The sequence below is a fragment of the Amblyomma mixtum genome, chromosome 4, assembly GCF_055824585.1.
Source record: "Amblyomma mixtum isolate Tamu chromosome 4, ASM5582458v1, whole genome shotgun sequence".
In the NCBI taxonomy this organism is placed as follows: domain Eukaryota; kingdom Metazoa; phylum Arthropoda; class Arachnida; order Ixodida; family Ixodidae; genus Amblyomma; species Amblyomma mixtum.
In genome coordinates this window covers 74091477-74112796 of record NC_143015.1, presented here as the reverse complement: position 1 = coordinate 74112796, position 21320 = coordinate 74091477, and the positions used below count along the sequence as shown (strand labels likewise).

At 43.7% G+C, this 21320-nt stretch overlaps 1 protein-coding gene across 1 annotated transcript; it reads left to right on the top strand.

Annotated features, from left to right (window-relative positions):
• Positions 1 to 4748: 4748 nt before the first annotated feature.
• LOC149347029 (uncharacterized) lies at positions 4749 to 18777 on the top strand. The gene is made up of 5 exons (XM_089541465.1): positions 4749 to 4874; positions 7291 to 7448; positions 15437 to 15510; positions 17611 to 17694; positions 18656 to 18777. The coding sequence occupies exons 1-5, from the start codon at positions 4749 to 4751 to the stop codon at positions 18775 to 18777; spliced, it is 564 nt and encodes a 187-aa protein (XP_089397591.1).
• Positions 18778 to 21320: the final 2543 nt, after the last annotated feature.

Below are 21320 nucleotides of genomic sequence, written 5' to 3'. Positions count from 1 at the left end.
GGGACCCGACTACCCTAACCCTGCGAATTAATCTCTTCCAAATAGAAGTTTTTTCTCTGTGTCTCTATGAGAACTGTGCTCTCTGAGATGCTGTGGCATTATTTCTGCCTAATGCTTCGCATCATAAACATATACGCATAAGACGTGTAAACACAGGGCACAACTTGAAGAGTTCGTCTACATTTGGCACCTCCTTCTTCCTTGTTGAAGAAAACTCATCCAGCAGCTATGTGTTCGATCTCGTCGGCGGCACATCTCCCAGATATCAGATCTACGACCTCTGCTTGGAAGTTAATTAAGTGGGTCTTTGAGAGCACCTGCGTTGGTGTGCCTTTATTTCTTGAATGGCAACCCCGATAAATGCACAGCAGTGATGGAATCACAAATGGAATGCAGGAGAGTGATGGCTTATGAAGTCATTTAACGCCAAAAATGAAATGAGAAATGTGAGAGTTGTTCTACGAGATTTGAGGTGCGCATGAAATTCCTACTTTCCTTTCAATAAAAAAAGTATGTTTTAGGCTTGATGGCTGGCTGAAAAAATGTTATGAGTACTGCTATGGTACTGCTACTAGCTGCGCTAGTCGCAGTACAACAGTCAAGGCAGAAAAACTGCGTGCTGAAGTTTGAGCTTGTGCCGAAGCTCGAGCGAGAGGTTAGGGCGCGCAGGCGTCAAAAAACCGAGGGCGGAGGTAGGAGAGACAAACAACATTACAAATTCACTAAGCTAGCTAAAACTCAGCGGAAATGCGAAAGATAAAAACTTAAACAGTTCGCATTGATCATCAGCAGGACCACGGATGCTATCGTCCGTCGCACTCTAAGCCGAGGCTTTATACACTCTGAAGAGTTTTTCCCCAGGGTGGACCGACGTTGGTGGTAGCTGCCGCTTCTGGAAGGTTGAGATCGGATGGAGAAGTGGCTGACGAGTGATGCTTCTAGAGCGAAGCTTGCTCCTCTCCTGCGTCTTTGAATTCACCTTCTCTGTTGCTTTTTCGTTCCGCTGCTGCGTGTACTTCTAGGGGCGAGGAGGCCTAACGGAATGTGAAGGTAGGTAATTGCTGATGGGAGGAGCTACAGGAGGGTATAGTTGGGAGGGTGGTGTTTCTGGGGTATGAAGATTGAAGGAGTGGGTTGGGGTGGTGGATTGATTGTGACTGTTGGCGGCTGGGCAGCCACTAGTGAAGGGGGCCACTTGAGGGTGGTTCTTGGAGGGTGCTTTTGCAGGGTGCAGGCTTCACTCTCCTAGCCCACATACGGCGACCGCCATTTTCGATCATGACTCTAGTACCGATTACGCAACAAAAAAAATGGCGAACGATTTAGCGTGATTAGGCCAAATGCTGATTAGGTGCGCTAGCACGTCCGTTTAGATTCCAAGGTTCCGTTTTCGTGGTCAAGCAGGCTTAAGCACTGTCTGGCGGTCTCAGACGACGCACAGCAGCATGCAGGCGAAGACAGCAGACATTTGAAATTTCGACGACAATGCCTCACTGCTAAAGAAGAGACTCTTCTTTCCCTCTTCTTGTTTGATAAGAGCAGCTGCTGTAGTTAAGCAAATGTTCCGTCAATAAACACCTGAGTTGTTAGTAAGCGCTTGTCCTGTCTACCTCGTTTCTTTTGTGTCGTGTCTTTTGCGCAAAGAACCAAGAATCCTTTTCTCCTCATTGTGCCGTCGGTCAAAAGTCGCCGGCCTGTAAGTTTCGGGAAGAGTGCAAAATGGCAGACAGGGGAAGTTGCTACGAGGCGCAACAAAAAACACCCCCCATCCCTACCTTCCCTCAAATATAGATTGGAGACAGTGACCTTTCCGGCGTACCGTAATGCCCTAAGCGTGGCAAGCGCAAGGGGCCGTAACTGAATGTGCTCTAGGGAGGTGCCGGATTGACCCGTGCAGAAAGGCGGTCGTGGGTCCGTTTACTTTGTTTCTAGTACGTTTTAACCTATACGAGCAATCCTGCTCTCCAGGGTGATTGCCTGTGTGCCGACATGCTCTTCTCCCTGTTAGTGTTAGCACCTGCCGAAATGGTAAATACCAGAGCTGAGGAATGGCCCAAGCAAGAGAAAGATTACGTGCCGGATGTGCCGTTCTAGGGCTTCGGGCTTCTTCATTGCATCTGCGAAGGCTGTGAGCTTAATACTGTGATTTCATTTATTTTGGCTTCTCGAGAGGGTTCAGTGTAATTTAAACACAATAAATCAGCTTCTATGGCCGCAGTGCACCCCAGAAAGCGGGCGGAGTTTTATGAAAAGGAAAGGCGCAATAACTGTCTTACTTATGGCGGACCCCTTGTGCGCGCTGTGGGTGAAGGAATGGAGGACGATATGAAACTCGTTACGCCTTATCAGTGCGGCGAAAATTCTTTGGATTTTAGTATTCCCAGTGGTTGGGGGTTGCATCTGTCCTATGCGAAATGTCGGGTGGTGCTAAAATATGCAAAGAAAGCAAAGTACAGAAATGAAGTTCCCCATAGAAAACGTTCCATCAAACAAGACTCGGGAAAAAGAAGCGTCTCGCAACTTCGTGCAAGATGTCAGCTCACTACATTTCATCATCACTATGTTTCTGAAAAGCAAAGAACCGCTGCAGTTTTTCTTTCTATTACTTCTGCATTTGAAAAAGCAGAGAGACAAATAAAAACTTTACAGTTTTGTAAGTTTTCTGCTTTCGAATGTCTGGGTAGAAAAAAACTTTAGTTCGGCTTGACATAAAGTGCAGTGAAATGAAAGGAATCCTTTCAACTCAATCATGGCAACAAGAGAATTTTTTGCCTGCAATGTAATCTCTAAGACACGTAAATGTGTGCTGCAACTTTGGTCTCAAAAGATAAAAAAAGTTGATAATGTGCTTCCATATAAATTCCGTAGATAGGAATACATCTTCAGTCCGCAGTAGGAATTGTCGGCAGGAGAAAAGATGCAAGCAACATTTTCCCCATGTTTATCATTGCGTAGCTTTGACTTTTTTTTTTAATTTTCGCAATGGCAGCGAGAATTTTGACACAGTGACCTGGGACACCAAGACGAGGGACACAACTATGAACAGAACGAGAAGTTACTTCCAATTGTTCTTATTCTTTGTAAGATTTTGTGCGACTGAGGGAAAGTGGACACACGCCTTTATGGCTGCTTTTATTTGAGATAGGCGCGTTTTTTCTTTGTGAGTTTGATCGGTGGGCTCCTCACATAGTCTTCTCCTTTCATTGTCATCGTCGTAAAAGCTTCAATTATTCCTCTGGCATAAGAGCCATAGCTGTCTGTGCCCACCCTTCCCGATTCCTACAAAAGCTTTTCCCGTCTGAAAACTAAAACAATAGAATGGAAGTTCTCGTTCTGTTTTTTGCCTCTGTGTCACAGGTCTTTCCGGCAAATACTAGCGCTTCTATTGGAAAATGCTATACAAATGATCCTAATCGTCGGTTTATTAAAGAAGCTTTGACATCAGAAAGTAAATCATACATCACCTTAAAAATACTTTGGAAGAGAAGTTTTGGCACCGCTTTTTGGCATCTGCTTCCTTTTTGAATAATACCTAGCCTTTACAATCTCGCTTTCGCCGCCTTACATTAAAAATAAAACTTGGGTGGTTGGACACATCACTTACCGCTGAGATGACATTTCCTTGAGGCAAATTTATCGCGTGCAGACGTCGCCAAAATTTAACAAAGAGTTTTTTTTACACTGAGTACTTTATTGGTTGCAGTCACTGTCACACACCGCAGCGCGGTCACGAACCTTCGCGCACTAATTTATTGTGCACGTGTGGCCAAATAGAACGAGGCAAAGGTCAGATACTGAAGCTCGGATTTTCTTAGTGAATGTTGCTTCTAACATCTGTACCAACAGAATGCATTTCGGAAAACCATGCATGTCAGCGCAATCGGTAACACTTTCTTAGTTTATGTTTGTGATTATGTAAATGCATATTGCTTGCTCTAATATGCTCATTTCGTTGAACTCATTTTTCGTCAATTTTAATTCCAACTCTGACAAAGAAGTGAATACTTTAAGTTGCAGTCAAAAGAAAAATATTGAGGCCTTCTTAATTACATTCGTAAAGAATAAAATGCGATAGCGTTTGAAAGTTGTCTCAGCCCCAAATATTCCTAAGTATACCCAAATTTATAAATTAGATAATACACTAAGTTGTACCAGTGGACATTAGATTGTGGATCAAGGCAGATTAGTGGTGATCATTAGGGAGAATAAAGTGGATTACTTGGAATTAGTGGGTGTTTAAGGTGGTTTAGTGCTGATTAGTGAGTGGATTAAAGTGGAATAGGGGGTTGCGTTAGTATAATCTAATATGGCAATTTAATGGAAGGTACTCAAATATTATGGTCCTCAGATTCTCAAATTTGATTGTGATTATGACGCCACAACACTCCTGACCAGTCAAGGAGTTTCGTTATGGAGAAATCCAGTGGTTTTTGCAAGACTACCAGCTAAATGCTATAAATTCAAAAATCTTGCTAGAAAATAACGCTCCTTCCGCGTCAACAGGACTTCGCCCCCTTCCCATTTTCGCCATGACGCCGCAGATCTCGACATATGTCTGAGTTCAGATATGCGCGAAGGAAGCATAAATCACTGATGCCGCAGAAAACTGAGGTTATTTATTCTTCTTTCCGGCATTGATATACGACAGCGAGCTAGGGGAGAAAGTGGCGGATCGGATGCGGTGAACAGCATAAAAGCTCACAAGTAGGCGACCCGATTCGTGAGCAGAGTAGCGCGCGGGGGTGACAATGGCAGCAAAACAGTTGATCCTGTCCGCGGTGCTTGTGGCGGTCCTCTTGCCTGGCTCCCTTGGTAGCAGCCAGAAATTCATCGAAAACAATCCGGCGCTTGGTGTCTACCAGGATGAGGGAAATGTGAGTGTGCTGACTTCCAGAACGTGTTTATACTTTCTTCATGGTACTTCATAACCACTTCATTCACACACTACGTAGAAAGTGCTTTAATTCGCATGCAGTGCAACTGGCGAGCAGCATATTCCTGCGTTCAAAGCTGAATCAACAAACCTTTTGACGATGCCCATCGTAACAAGCTGTTAGTGGTGCTATTGGTGCATGAGCTTGTGGGAAAAAAAATCGCTTACTCGAGACAGAGGAGAGTGTGGGTTCGACGCCGACTCACAAATATTGGATTGCATGTTCGTTAGCTATGTATTTCTCCTTCGTAAGGGAAAGGGCTGATATGCAGAAACAGAAAAGCACTGCAAATGTCGCAAGTGATAAAAGATTATGCCGTATCAGACAGACATTGAATTTCTGTACCAAGAAGTGCGATTTAAGGTAAGGTTAGAGAGTGGCACATCGGTCAGTATACCGCCAATCGCACTTCATGACACAAAAAATGAATGCCTGTGTGATATGGCATATTTTTACCATTTGTTACTTTTTGCGTTTTTGTTTGTTTTTTATATCTTCTCTTTCCTACATGAAGGCGGAATGCATAACGGAGAAAGGCGCAATAAAATGCTGTTCTTAGCGTTGCGTCCTCTTTCTACTTTTGGTGCAAGCGCTGTTTTTCGCAGCAAGACCTGCTGTAAGCGCTTAGAAAATTCAACAGGCCTGGTACCATGGTCTTGTTGTACGTGATAAATCCAACAACTCAATTTCAAGGGAATCATTAATTGTCTGCACAGAGCGCTATTGGCTCCAATTAACTTTAAAGAACACCGCCGTGAAATCACGGAGAACTTTGCGTGGAAACGAATGCTAAGACCGATACCGATATTTGCGCGAGAAATATGTTAGTGCATGAAAAATTTTCGCTGAGCGGCATGGGAACCCAAGTCGAAGCCGAGCGATTTGGTGGCCAGACACCTCAATCACCTCAGACGCTCTTTCATCTCAGCGCGCAAGTGTTTGCGCAGGGAAGTACCATGTACGCAGCATAAGCACGCGGCCGTTCTACTTCTTAGAGACTAGACTGGTGCAATGATAACATATGCGGCCGTAGACTAGAGGCAAGCAGAGAAGCATTAGTAGGAGAGTATATTTTGGGACAAAATTTACAAGCTCGTACTGGGTGAAAAGGTTAAAGGCAGTGTGCCTATAGTAGGATACAACTTAAAAAAACAGCAGTTGCTAACACTGGGCCGTGGTCCGCGGCGTCTTGTATTACTCCGCTGGCTAATCGCAACTGTAAACGAAATCAGCTTTTAATGTTTCACTACATCAAACAAAAACATGTATCAAAATTGTATCAAAAACAAATTGTATCAAAAATTGTATCAAAAACATGTATCAAAATTCTAGAGCTCGTAATTCTTTTTCTTGTGGTAAGCTTTTTACGTTACAAGAAGCATTAAACCAGCGGACTACTTTTTCGTCGTGGAGGAATTCTGTGCGCGGATGCTGAATGTGGGCGGAGCTTCACTGCAGACTTACGATGTATACGACTATAGACAATATCACCATTTACATCAGCAGCAACTTCTCCAAACATTCAACCGCAAGCACATGTAAAAAAATACGCCGAACAAAATTTAATAAAAAATAAGAGGTCAAACAAACACATACAAAATATGTATGTAAAGTCCAGCGCTCGACTTTATCGCCAATTGCGCTTGTATGCGTAAGCGCAAGAACGTAGGACAAGGGTCTAGATTCTCGAGCATGTTCTAATCGAAAAGAGGGCAGCAGTGGTGCAGGTTCGCAACGTGCAGGTTATTCTACCAAATGAGCAGCGCTGGCGGCCGCAACGACACCGCTACACCATAAGCCCACTTGCTGCGCCATTTGAGGAGCCAAGTTATTTTTGCAAAGACCATGAGCACGTGAACGCAACCGCGGCAAAATAAACTAACGTGTGAGCTTGCAAAACGGTATGGAAGATGACGTTATAAATGGCAGCTAGGCATCTTAAGTTCGCTCGGCGATATGTTAAGGGACTACGTCTAGTCTAGCGGAATCCCATCGCGCCCACCGTTCCGGCGTGAGCATTTTTGAGAGGTGGCCGGGATGCAAGTATTGCTTTACAATAGCGAAGACACCTTCTTCGATATCTTGTCAGCAAGGCTAAATGTTGGCACAGAAAAATAAGAGACACCCCCCCCCCCCCGCTTCTGCAGATTACTGGCGGGATGTCGCATAAAAAAATAACATCTTAAGTTTTTTTTTTCCATTTCAAGGTATGTGTTGCCAAATAGCTTGTATTTTGCTTTGTTCTCAGTGTGGATTTTTTCAGAAACTATAACTATGGTAAATAAAGATACATGAAGCGCCCAAAGGTAGTGTAACTTCAATGCTCAATAACTGTAGTACACTGCGTCCTTTGCAGTGCTTCCCGTTGCAAGATGTCTGGTACATAATGTACCGTAATTTTGAAGAGGACCCGTACTTTGGAGGCGATGCAAAGTGCATGGTGATCACCCAGACAAGTGGTTTTGGCAGTGAGACTGGCTTATTCAAGGTGGAATACGGTGGAAACCAAGTTAAGTAAGTAATAAGAATGAGCTGTTGCTCGTGTGTGGGCAGAGTGAACTCCGGCTACTACGCTTTCAACCCAATAGGAATTCTGGAGCAATTCTGGATTTGTTACACGTACAATCAGGGACAAAAAAGGTGTACTCCACTTGGCGGGAGCCGGAACCATTGAAAACTGGGCCATTTTGGCGAGCTAAAGTACGAAACATTGAATTGCGCCAGGCGACATGCCTGCTGATAATAAAGATCACGAACTGTCTGTCTCGATCCCAGATGCCGCTTGTAAATAGCGTTGCAACGCAGTTTTCCGTTGTTCCGGATCCCGCCGCGTGGGCTATATCACTTTTGTCCACAATAGTACATAAACGTGTGCACAGTGAGCAGCCAGTGATTCTTGGAAGTGTGGTAGAGTTAGCAGTGCCTGCTTGCTTCAAAAGGATTAATCCCTTCTGATGGCACTGAGAGGGGGTTCAATTCTAGCTAGCGAACGCAATAAGAAATGCTTCCAAGAGCAGTGAGGGTTGCACTGTAAACTGAACGCGTAAAAAGACCCGGAATAAATTTAATGTCGAACTAAAACGAGCTAAGCTGGCATATTATCACCAGTTATTTGCTAATGCTTCAGGCAAACAGCTAGGCGTAGCCTGGAAAATATTAAACAAAGTCTTGGGCGGCAACCGCTCAGACTTTCACCCTGATAAGATCACTGTGGACGGCCACGAATTCACTGGCAAGTCCCTTGCTGAATATTTCAACAGGCATTTCGTCACCATTGCTGCAACGATACAGACGGTGCCGCCAGACCAAGAACCAGGACAACATGTAGAGTTTAGCCCCACAAATAGTTTTTTTATTGAACTAACAGACCAAACAGAAGTGCACAGAACTTTCAATAACCTAAGGAATAGTGCTGCATTGGACTGCGATAACTCTCAGATTAAGCCGATAAAACATGCGTTAGATTTTCTTCTTCCCGTGCTAGTGCACGTATACAACCTGATCTTTGAAACTGGCGTATTTCCAAGTGAAATGAAGCGTTCCAGAGTTTCCGTCATCTACAAAGGTGGTGACAAAAACACGGTGGCAAATTATAGTCCAATAAGCATTATTCCAATCTTCTCCAAAGGACTGGAAAAAAATCATGTTTTCTCGTCTTATGAAATTTTTTTCGGTAAAAAATGTCTTCAGTGAAGACTTGCATGGCTTCAGAGTCGGGAGATCAACCGAAACTGCTCTCGTAACACTGAAAGAGTATGCACTACATAACATCGATCAGAACTGCTTTACTTTAGGTCTTTTTGTGGATTTCACGAAGGCTTTCGATTGTTTGAGTCATAAAATCCTCATAGATAAACACTCCCGGTATGGAGTTCGTGGTATTCCTTTAGAATTGATTAAATCGTACTTAAGCAGCAGAACACAGATGGTATGCCTGGGAAATCACCGATCCAGTTTTCTACCCATTAATAAAGGCGTCCCACTAGGAAGCCTCTTAGGGCGTCTCCTGTTTAATGTTTTTATGAAGGCTGTGGCTAGAGTTCCGTCCAGACGGAACTACAATTTGCGCTAGAGTTCCGTCCGGACGGAGCTACAGTTTGCGCTAGAGTTCCGTCTAGACCATGGTCTAGACAGAACTACAATTTGCGCTAGAGTTCCGTCCAGACGGAACTACAATTTGCGCTAGAGTTCCGCCCGGACGGAACTACAATTTGCGCTAGAGTTCCGTCTAGACAGAACTACAATTTGCGCTAAAGTTCCGTCCAGACGGAACTGTATCTGACACCATACAGTTCCGTCCAGCATTACCTGCCACAAGAGTTATGTCAAGACGGAATCAAAGCTGGCGTTAGGGATTGGGAAACCAGTTTGCTTGCCGACTTTTGCATGTGCATTTAAAAAACTGGCAGTCTGTTCCGCGTAATGTGTAACAGGCTATTCTGCTGCATCATTTTATTTTTCAAGCAGTCAGTGAGAAATGACAATAGAACGAGTTTTGGCTTGGGTTTGTTGGTGCGTTTGCATAATGCTTGTTGACTGTTTCTGTACGTCTTAGTCTTTTTCGCGCTACGTCATTTTGCAGCACAAATAGCAACAAGGCTTCACATCACTTCGCGAAGAGTTTCTGCGCTCTGCTTCTAGCAGTGTCATTTTCCCGCTCATGCATGCATGCACGGATAAATCTTTGTCAACTGGGTATTCCAGAGGCAAAGAAATGCTTTATGTGGGTAGAAATCACCCCTTTTTTATAGTATGGACAGTACGGACATTAGACAGTTTTAGTTTTACATACGTAAAACCTTCACGCACGTGAACGTGAGCAGTCTACGTAGCGTACGCTCGTGTCGCTTCGTGCAGTTTTAGCTACACGTACGGAACACAAACTGTGTAGATCTACCATAGAACCTAAAAAAATGCGCTAGCATGTTGTGCCGTGCCATCTAGTACAGATAAAGAAAACTAATTTTGTTTAGGCGAGCTGGTTGGAGCGGAGCCAGGCCAAGCCACAGTGTGGGGGTAAATACTTTCCCCCTTTCTTCTGACAAACGTTGAGCGATTTCATTTCCCCGAACTTATGTTGCATGTTATCTTCAAAGGGATTGCATTCCTTCACGTCCCGCAGCATATTTAAATCGCTTTTCGAGAAGCGAAGGCGCGCTTGTGTCCCACTCATGTTGACGACGAGTGCGTAAGGAGCCAAAACGTGCACCATTTTGCTTTTCCCGCTGACTGTGCCGAGGGTCTCGCAATATCCCGCGAGGTTTTGAGCTTCGCGTGGTCTCGCGAGACCGTCGGCACACTCTTTGCTATAACGTCCACAAACGCTTCTCCGTCAGGCTTAGGAGCTGCTGAAACGCATTTCTATCTGGAAAACAAAAGCTAGTTCTCACCTAAAACTTCGTGCGAGAGCAAGAATGGACCTACTGAAGGCAAATACAGGAGTTTACAGCACGATACCACGTCGAGGGATTAGCGACGAAGCTGTTATCGTTGTGAAGCGGGCGGGCAGGGCGCCGCCATCTTGCCGACGCCATGTACGCAAGCAACGTGAAGACCGCAATGCAAAGGTCCCAATCTCACGTGCGTCTATGCGACCCACGCAGACACTTCACGTTCTCCGCATGCGCACTGGTGACCCGTAAGCGCTCTACTTACGTGAAGCTTCTACGTACGTGAAATTAAAACTGTCTATTGTATGGACGGAACTCTATAGCTGCAGTAAATATTCCGTCTGGACGGAACTGCAGCAGCAGCAAATGTTCCGTCTGGACGGAACGATAGACACTCCGTTTTATGAACGACATTGTCCTCACTGACAGATCAGTGAAGTTTGTCATATACGCCGATGACTGTTCGATACTTATGCGGGGGCCAGATGTAGGTATGTTGGTAAAGCAATGCGAAGATTTATTTTAAAATTATCCTTATGGACACAATCCAATGGACTGAAACTGAGTCCATCCAAAACCGAAATTATTGTTTTCAGAGAGAAAAATAAAAGATTTCAGGTTAATCACCCAATAAATTATGAAGCCGATAATATTGAAATTGTAGAATCCCACAAAATACTTCGAGTCACGTTTAGTAGCAACTTGAACTGGGACTTGCATGTTTCATTTCATTTCATTTATTGGTTTTGTTTGGCCAGTACAGAGACTGCAAACAAGGGAGAGCAAGCTAAAGGCGCCTAGTAGCGCCTGACAGAGGCCTGCCCTCCCCATGTAAAAAAACAAAACAAAGTGGCACTTGGCAATGGTACAGTTTCCATAAGTAACAGAAACTAGAAAAGCAGCGGATATATTGACAACGAAACAGAGATAAGGCATGCATAGAGCTAAGCACAACAAACTAAGATCAAAACATAACAAAGACAAAAACTGATTATGTAGAAACACACCACAACTAGCTATAACAAAAATATTCATGAACAGTTTTCCTAAATCTGACCTCGGACATATTTTGTAGTGACAATTTTGTTAAATATGGATAGGTGTTTACTGTATGAGGAATTATGTGAGTTAGTTTTTGGAACCCATAGTTTGTACGGGATTTTGATGCATGGTATTGAGGGTGCCTAAGACTGTATGCTGTTTGGGCAATTAAATATGTGCTCTCGAAAGTCTGTCAGTTTCCTTTCATAAGGTTTCTGATATAAACAGCAAGCTTCTTGTGGTAAGCCGCCGTGATGGTTAGCAGTCTATGGTTGAGGAAGGAAGGACCTGTGCTCTCACTGTAATATAAATTATCAATCGCTCCTACAGCTCTTTTTTGTAAAGTAAGTACTTTCACAAGATTGGTTGAGGTAGTCGTTCCCCAGATCAACAAACAATATTGTACATGCGAAAAGACTAGAGAGAAATAAATTTGTAGTTTGAATTTTCGAGGCAGTATTGTGCGAAATTTATTTAGGATACCATATGTTTTGCATATGTTGAGAACATATGCAAAAAAATTCCACAGCAGCCGGGGCGATCTCACGGTGTCGAACATTCCTGCCTACGCAGATAAAGAGCCAGCTCTATCATGCATTATTTGCATCCCACATCCACTACTGCAATTTTGTCTGGGGCACCACTACAGGTGCCAATAAGCATAAAATTCCTACACTACAAAAAAGGATCATGCAATACATCGGAAATCACCCATACCTCTCGCACACTGGTCGCTTGTTCTCAACCTATAAAATAATTCCCGTGACGTCTTTGTACGACTTCAGAATTTTGCGCACGTTTTATTCTTTAAACGGCCCATTTCATGACTTTGTAATTGCAACCGCCTCACTACAGCGCCACGAACATATTCTTTCTACCAGAAGCATTGATAACTGGTATATTCCGCGCTTTCGAACTAATTATAAACATCAGTCACTAAAACATAATCTCCCTTCGGTTCTAAACAAGTACATACTTCATACTAAGCCTACGATAAACCAGTTGAGGCAGCAATTTCTTAACACATTATGACAAAGTTTTAAACGCTACCTTGAATGTTTCTCACTTCAAAAATGTTGGTTTTGTTATGTCTGATGTAGTTGCTGCTTTTGAAATGAAAGATGTCTGAGCTGGTTTTTCTTTTTCTTATTATTTACACTTATACATGCAGTATGTTTTCCTATGTGTGCCACATTAGAAAATGTCTGACTTCGCATTGAAATTGGTATAATATTGAACTTTCAAATGTTGTCTCTCCTGCATCTAGAATGTACATCATCATCATCATCATCATCAGCCTGACTACACCCACTGCAGGGAAAAGGCCTCTCCCATGTCTCTCCAATTAAGCCTGTCCTTTGTCAGTTGCCGCCACTGTATCCCCGCAAACTTCTTAATCTCATCCGCCCACCTAACTTTCTGCCGTCCCCTGCTACGTTTGATTTCTCTTGGAATCCACCCCGTTACTCTTAAGGACCAGCGGTTATCTTACCTTCGCATTACATGCCCTGCCCAAGCCCATTTCTTCCTCCTGATTTCAACTAAGATGTCATTAACCCGCGTTTGTTCCCTCACCCACACCTATCATTTTCCTTTCCATAGCTCGCTGCGTTGTTCTTGACTTAAGCTGAACCCTCTTTGTTAGCCTCCACGTTTCTGCCCCATAGGTGAGTACCGGTAGGATACAGCTGTTGTATACTTTTATCTTCAGGGATATTGGTAAGCTACCCTTCATGATGTGAGAGAACCTGCCATATGCGCTCCACCCCATTCTTATTCTTCTAGTTATTTCCCTCACATGATCCGGATCTGCGGTCACTACCTGCCCTAAGTAGATATATGGTCTTACTACTTCCAGCACCTCGCTACCAATTGCGAACTGCTGTTCCCTTGCTAGACTGTTGTACATTACTTTGGTTTTCTGCATGTTAATTCTTAGCCCCACCGTTCTGCTCTGCCTGTCTAACTGATTGATCATGCTTTGCAGTTCTTGTCCTGAGTGGCTGAGTGGCTATAATGTACTGTACACTGAACATCTAATTTAATACGCTCATTGATGACTGACTGCACTATGGCAATACTAACTGCTTTTCTACCTACTTGATTTGTATTGCGTGTCCGCATGTATGAACATGTCAGCTTCGATTTTATATTTGCTTTTTCTCCCTTGATGTTTGTATCGCCACGCTGGCCTGCCTTGTTGTGGTCTCTTGGGCCCAGTCAAGCTGCCTCGAGCAGCTTTTTACCCAAGAGTTCCTACCATGTATATGGTGAAATAAACGAATTGAATTGAATTGAACTGAACACGTAATGACATTTTATTCCAGGTTCCTAGCTTCGAGTGCATCTGCAATGAGAAAATTCTTGCCTAACTTTCCTCGCGTGCTTATTTGGCAAATCCCGGTGTTTCTAAGTTAAAATACGTGGCCATTATCGCAACCTCAAAAAATATTTTTTACACGTCGGCAGAAAAACGTTTTTGTGCATCCTTGGAAAACTAGCTTTAATGCTTTCAGAAGCCCTGGAAAGCAATTTAGTCCCAAGGAACTCTCTTTTTACGCAAAAAAAAAAAAACGGGCGGAGCGCGTGCAAGGGTTTAGCTTGATCCCTTATTTTTGAAGGATTTTCCGCCTTCTTTGCTGGATTTGTAACGAAGTTCATTTTTACTCCACATAAAGGAACGCGCAATTAGAAAGAAACAAGTACCGCAGCCTCAGGCGCTGCTGGCGTAAGAATGGTCGCGTATGTTCAAAGCACATTTTCAGAACACATTGCATCACCTAATATGAAAACAACGGTGTTCGCACCGCGGCTACTAGAACATCAATGTTCTAGATATCACTACGAAGATGTTTGCTGTTCTCGTTGTTCTTACTAGGAAAAAGAAAGCGAAAACACGGAGTTTATCTGACCACATTTTTAACTGGCGATATCGCACAGATTGAGACTATAGTTAGAAAATGAAGCGAACGGTTTGTACCACTCAGAACACAGAAAATGCTGGCTAATTCTAAGTACCGTTAGGTAATCCAGAGATAAAAGGCTCCATAGTGTTGCACTAGCCGCATCCTAACAGCGATATGAACGCACGCATGCTATTACTAAGGATTTTTCCCTACATATTGAAATTTTATATTTTAACTAACCAGCAGACTTGGACTAGCAAGGCTAGTCATAAGCTTTCTTTGCTTGCCGACAGATGGCAGCACGGGTACTAAATGACAAATTTGATACAATTACAAAAAAAGCGCCCGTTAAGGAGTTCGAGGTCGAATTTTTAAAGAGAATGCTGCTTGATGGCTGATTGAATTGCTGCCTGGTATTTTGCCATTCTTCACAAAACAGAGCACTGAAACCAGAAAGCAGTGTCTCAGACAAGCTCCACGGTTACCTCAACTTCACTATCAGTCGTTGGGTTTTTAAATGCACTCTGCGTGGCTTTTCTTTCTTTTGATCCTTTTCTTGGCTGCGGGCTTGATAATACTTATAGTCGTGTACGGATCAAGAACGCTGCAGCAAACTCCGTTCAAAGAATCACCTTCCTCCAATGGCGTGTACATATTTAATGACCTCACCGTTTATCCGATTACACCTTCTAGTATTTAATCGCAGGTTGCTGACAGATACAGGAAGACTGACCCCGTCGTCACGACAACCGGCTCACACTACTTCCTCAAAGGCGTCCTTTGCGTGCGGTTTGCGGCTCTGTTCTTGATGTGTGCCTTGCTATTGTAGTATAATCACCCCAAAAATAGCTAAGTGAGCGTCGCCTAAGTAGTTAGGTTACATTATAAGTCGACGGTGCTACTGACCTTCACATTGAAGTGGTTAGAATAAATAAATTTTTTGCCTTTTCGCAACTTCTAAGCTTAACTCATGAAACGCAGCCAGGGCCCGCAAAACTGTATACGCATTTGGTTTCTAAACTACGTAATATTTGTTATGGCTAGCCAAGTAGTCTGAACTTCCGCTGTACAGAAACTACGTCTAGTATGTAAAACCACGTAGGGGTACAAGGTACGCGCACAAGACGTGAGGTCGTGATGTGGAACACTCTTACGCCTTTTCCAGGAGAGTAAGGGGAACTCCAGTTGCTTCTGCCGGATACAAAGTGAAGAACGTGGTTCAAGTGGAGCTGCTTAAAGGTAAGCTCGCCGACTTGCTTGCACCGTCTTTGGCCCCTCGACCGCAGGCAGGCGCAAGCTTCAGAGAAGCAAGCCTTGGTCGAATGTTTCTTCACCAGACTCACTGCAACCATCGCAGCATGAATCCAGTTAGCAAGAGCCGTGCTCAAAGATGGAATCACTAAAACACGTATATATACATTTGATTTAAGCGCCTCCGTTGAGCAGGTGTTGTTAAGAAGTTGTAAATATAATTTACAGCTCTCTAGCATATTTAAAATCTGAGAGACAAATCAATCTTGACGTGAATTGAGGAGGTCCAACCAGAAGAGACCTGCATGTGAATATTTCCGAAGACAATGTGTGTAATTTTATAAATTTACGAAATAAAAGCCTTGTTGCATTTTTACTGTATTGCTTGAGTGGCATTGTAGAATACAATATGCTAATAATTATACCCTGTGGCAAGACCGGAGAAAGTTCAACATGTTACCAAATTGAAATTCGAGCAGCACTTTTAGAGGTCAATCTGGGCGAGCAGAAGCGTAGTTCACATAGTGCTATCCTGGTTCCAGCAAAACTTGTCGTAGTCCGAAACGTGAGGACCATTTCTTCAGTGGTCGGTGCTTCGCCTACTCCTCTAGTCCAGTCATCGACTACATTTAAGGTTTCAATGCCTAATGTAAGTCGCCAGCAAAGTCGATCATTAGCAAGTTCCCAGCAAAACTTTTTTTGAGCTAATATGTCAAGACACATAGCTGATAGAATGCAGACGCGAGGGACGACAACACACTGTAGACAGGACGGGCGCCGAACTGCTTACATTTATTATTTCTAAAACCCTCTTACAAACACGCACGGGTACACACAGCAGAAGACCGTATTGTAGCATTTCTGAGGCTGTTCGTACGCCTTCATGGTTACAAGTGTTTTTGTCAGGGTAATAAATCAGTTGGCAGTCGGGCGCCCGTTCACAACAGGTTGCGACGACCGCTTTGGAGGCAAGTGCGACGACTTTGGTGTACGTATGGATGAAAAGATTATTTGTTCTTGTGCTCCTCGATTAAGCGAAGAGTTTCTTATGGATCCTAACCTGATGGAGTGTTCCTCGTTATGACGTCATCTCAAAGTCATTACGATTTGGTGTTCCTTCGGGAAGCTTCTGCGTTCCTTGTCGCTCTCGCTGGTGTCGGTACCAATCCTGTTGTCGATTTCAGCCGCACTCCTATTTTGAGAATTTGATACTTTCGGAAGCTCTTCCATAATTTCACCCGCTTAGGCTCTGTCGCTGCCCTCTTTGACATCTGCATCAAAGTTTTCATAACCCATATGGTGTCGAAAACCGTGCGATTTAACGATTCGAACATTCTAACTTGGCTCACGTCTACATTTTCCTCAATCAATATCATTGTAGTGAAATGTAATATTTGTCTTCGGTTGCAAATCCGAGTTCTTGAGCTGTTAATTACATTCGCTACTATATCCACCCAAAGCTAACCTGGTGACTGTTATTTGCCATTTGTCATGCGCAAAAGTGGTTACACGTCCTACGCATGCAACACTGGTTGTATCTGTAACGTTGGACAGGATAGTGTCTTTCGAGATCTTGCATATCATCGTTGCTGTAATCGCCATGATTATGGCGCGCCCTGCAGTCAAGCAGCTTTAGAATACTGTTTTAAATGCAACGTTTCACTCACACGACACATAAGCGAATTGATGCCTCTAAAACCATGGGTTTCAGGCAGTAACCATTTATCTTTGAAATTAACCAGCGTCTAAATCCAATTAGCGTTGCAAGAGAGCACATGTCAGTGTGGTCTAATTAAAATGAAGTTCCTCAAGCATTGCGAGGAGAAATTGGAGTTAAATGCAAGAAGAAGCATACTCATGTAAGACGGCACGCTTAAAACAATATTGAAATAAAGAAATCTACTCTGAGAAGGGCTGGTAAGGCAAGTTCACGAAGTGGTGCACAATTACATGGCAGTAGAACAGAAAGAAAACTATAGAGGGCATTGGAAAACTGTGTGCACTGTGCTGAAGGAATGACCTTCGTGGTTGTTTCCTGGATTTAGTGCCTTATTTGCTAATAACTACAAGACGTCGTTTTTATTTCAGATCGTGGAGCACGGTTTAATATCACCTCTGTCTACACAGACTGCAGCCGATGCAAAGTACTGCGGCACAGCTACGCAGACGGAGGTAATGTAAAGCAAGCGGTATTTTCATTTCACCTTGCGCGCACAATCTACATAGCCGAAATTAAGCGGTAATGTTCGCTTTTATTTTTTGTTCCATCTGATTGAGAGCACTGCTGTCGCATATAGGCCTCGCTACGAGGAAATCTTATTACATTGAAACGAGAAGAACAACGTGCGATCAGAACGTTTCGACTGAAGCGGGTGGAGGTCACGTGTTCGATCAGGATAATTTGCTAGTGGGTCATAATAAAGTGAGATCAAGAAAATAAGTTTTGCAGTCCAATGTCACATAAATGCAGACATTGCCGTTTGGGTACCGGGATTTAAATGAGATTCTTGGGGTTAAATTAAAACATTCCTTTATACACCTTTTTTTTGTAGTGAAAAGTTGTAAAATTTTCTACGCGTTAACGTGCAACGAAATGCGGTAGTATTGGAGCATTAAACGGTTGCAAAATTAAAAGCTGTCCAGTGACGAAAGCTTTGAGATAAATGCTGCAGAAACAGGGAAATACAAGTATTAATACCCAGAAAACATAATTTCCTTTTGCAGTTTAGAAACTAGTTAAATACTGCGGTGCGAAGCAGAAAAGGAAAGTAAAATTGAGTACCCCGGCCACTGCGACTGCGTACAGTGGGCTTCATGAAAGAGAGTATTAGAACTCCGAATCTGCCATACCGGTAACCAATAAGTGATTGAACCACCCATGTTCCCAGTCCAATCAGTCATTTCCGCGTCCATAATGGAGGTCTCCTGATTTGGTCGATCGAGGATTTTGTGCTCTTTCAGTAAAGCGCCAGCACACGAGGGCTTTTGCATTTTTTTCTCCAGCAAAATTCGCACATTGCGGTATTGCCTTCATTCAAACTTTCTCGTTCATCCAAGGCTGGTGCTGCACGCGATACAGAGAGCGCGCAGTGCTTCTACGCGTTTTGCAACTCAATACTTGTTTTATCTGCAGGAAAAGGATGCAGCCTTTGGCAGCCAAAGAGTGTCATTGGTGAAAAGGATTCGTGCTGTGACTTCGTGTTTGATTTGGTCTGCGGCACCTCGACCAAATACCAGGTCTACGACAACTGCTAGGCCAATAACTGAGCGACACCTCGAAGACGCGCATCTGAATTGGGTAGCCGCACTAAATTGCAGAAGGCTGGCTGAAATGAATAAAACATGCAATTAAATCACGACATTAATCAGGTTTAATCAGGTTTAACGAGCTGCAACATTTATTGCTACAAAAAAGATTAAAACATGATTATGCATTGTCATTTTCTCATTGGACGTGAAATGTGAATCAAACGTTCTCCCGCCACAAGGTGTGATTTTGAGCAGTATAGTCATGCAGTTATGGCTCATATAAACTAATTAATGCCCAAAAAGGTGAGAAAAACACTGCTTATCAGTGTCTTTAAAATGCGAGCTTCCCGGATATCGTATATATCCTTCTACACGGTTCAAGGGCTGACCCTATGCACTTGTGAACTTTTGACCAATCAGGTACATCATGCATCTTCAGGTGGCAGGACCTTTTATTGGGATCATATATGGAGGGTTCCCTAACAAGCAGAAATGATTCCCGGCTCTTTAATTATAAAGTAAAAGGCTGTATTGAGACAGTGTCTGCAGCAATCCACCAGCTTCAGCCATGAAACTTTTTAAGCTCTTCTTCTGGGCAATCTAAGCTAAGCTTTGTTGTGAAACCCAATCGATGCTTACGCCTAAACTGCGTATTAATCCAAACAGCGAAACGTGCATTGCCCTCTGTGTGCTTTTATATACCAGACAATAAAGGTTGCGCTGACGGGAATTCGAACCAAAGCGGGCGCATAGATAGCAGCATAGTTGAATGCCGCCTTAGACCACCCGCCATTGCTACGTGTTGTGGAGACGGCGATAATGATTATTCTATTCGAAATGTGGAGTTTAATTTCGCAAAGCTGCCCATGGGGCTATGAGAGACGCCGTACCGGAAAACATCTGATTAATGTTTGTTAGTGTATGCTAAGCATTCACCTTGGGTACTTTAGCTTACACTGACATCACTCAGCACATGGCCCTTCCTACATATCTTCTCCATGGAAATGCGGCCACGGCGGCAGGAATTTCATCCGATGAACGTAGACTCAGAAGCCCAGGGCCACAGGCATTAAGCTACGGTTAGCGTCTGGGGCGCTTAGTGCGTTTAAACAGTATTTAAATGCAACAACTGCCGTGAATGATGGCAGATGGCGCTGTCTTATGCTGCTGGTGCTAACTGCATGAATAAACAGGCGGTGGTGTCTATCGTACTTGTTTCAAGCGAGAACCAATGTCATCATCATTCTTATAGATGAGCCTTTAAGCATTTTGCTCACAAGCACTAACGGCACTTCTCATGGGACGTTCTGCTAACATCGCCAATGAACAGTCAGATTCGTCCAGTTCGTTGCAATTTTGCTTTCAATGCTAAAGACATGGTAGACTCATTCATCGTCTTATATTTCTGTCTTTAGCACTAGGTACGAGGAGAAGTAGCTTATAGAAATACTCATATCGATCGTGAACGAATCAAACGACATATACGCAGAATTACTACGACGTGAGAATTTTACCCGACACAACTCCTAAACTGTTCTGGCTTCTTCTCTGGTTCTGGCTTCTCCTTCTCTTGAGAACATTTCAAAATTTTGAGACTCGCCAGAACTAGTATTAGCGAAAATTTTTCGGTGGTATTTCCTCAACATGCTCACCTTGACTTACTCTCCACTCTACTCTTTTGAGAATCTTTCTTAAGGCATTCTTTATGCTCCTTTTTCAAGTTTGCTTAGCTCGATCTCTCAGCAGCGAGCAGCCCAATTGAGCTTGAGAGCTTTTGGCAGCCATTGCCATTTACAGCGGTAGCTATCACTGCGACGCCTCCCGCCGCGAACAGAACAGGAGCTTGTAATAAATTCCAGGTGCCACGGTGGGTAAGGCTCTGACTTTACGGCGGGCCCGTGGGATGGCGTTAGTGGCGCTCGAGGAGAGTATAAGGTGGCGTGGGTTCTGTACCGAGTTGTTTTCTCACAAAAATCTTTGCACTGGTGCGTAATGATGATGCACTGCGTTAGCGTTTACTCGAGAGAGGGTATGTCATTCTGGAAGATGAGGAAAGAGGGTATTTTAGTTTGCAACAGCACTTCGGCGCCTCAAAGCATGGCCGAAACAAGGCCTCAAGGCTCGGTGATCCAGCACGCACGGATCCAGGAGGCCACGTGAAGGGCTTGCACGTTTCCAGCACTGTGAGCTGCGGAGCCAGACTATTCTAAATGGCAGCCAACACACATGTCCCGCCGACGGCAGAGCAACTTGAATGTCGTAAGCTAATGCACGAGAAACGGGCGGCAGCGACTGCATAGGTCCCACTGAGCTTCGCAATTTTGGTGGCATAAGGTAAACAGTATGAAACTTTTCATTGTACCAGACAAAAATGCATTCAGAACAATGGTACGATTGCTTCAAATATTATTTTCCACTTCAGTTTTTCTGGACACTATGACATCAATTCTTATTTCTGTTCTGCACGTAAAGCATTGTCATGGTTTAAGATAAATTCGTGCTGTACTCTCCATGATCGCCGCTTTTGATGTTGGAATTTTCCTGGGCGA

Excerpts from the sequence above, each read along its gene's own strand:
- LOC149347029 (XM_089541465.1), top strand. The coding sequence starts at position 4,749 with ATGGCAGCAAAACAGTTGATCCTGTCCGCGGTGCTTGTGGCGGTCCTC. Across the intron at positions 4,875-7,290 it reads TCTACCAGGATGAGGGAAAT|TGCTTCCCGTTGCAAGATGT; the intron begins GTGAGTGTGCTG and ends CGTCCTTTGCAG. Across the intron at positions 17,695-18,655 it reads GCACAGCTACGCAGACGGAG|GAAAAGGATGCAGCCTTTGG; the intron begins GTAATGTAAAGC and ends TTTTATCTGCAG.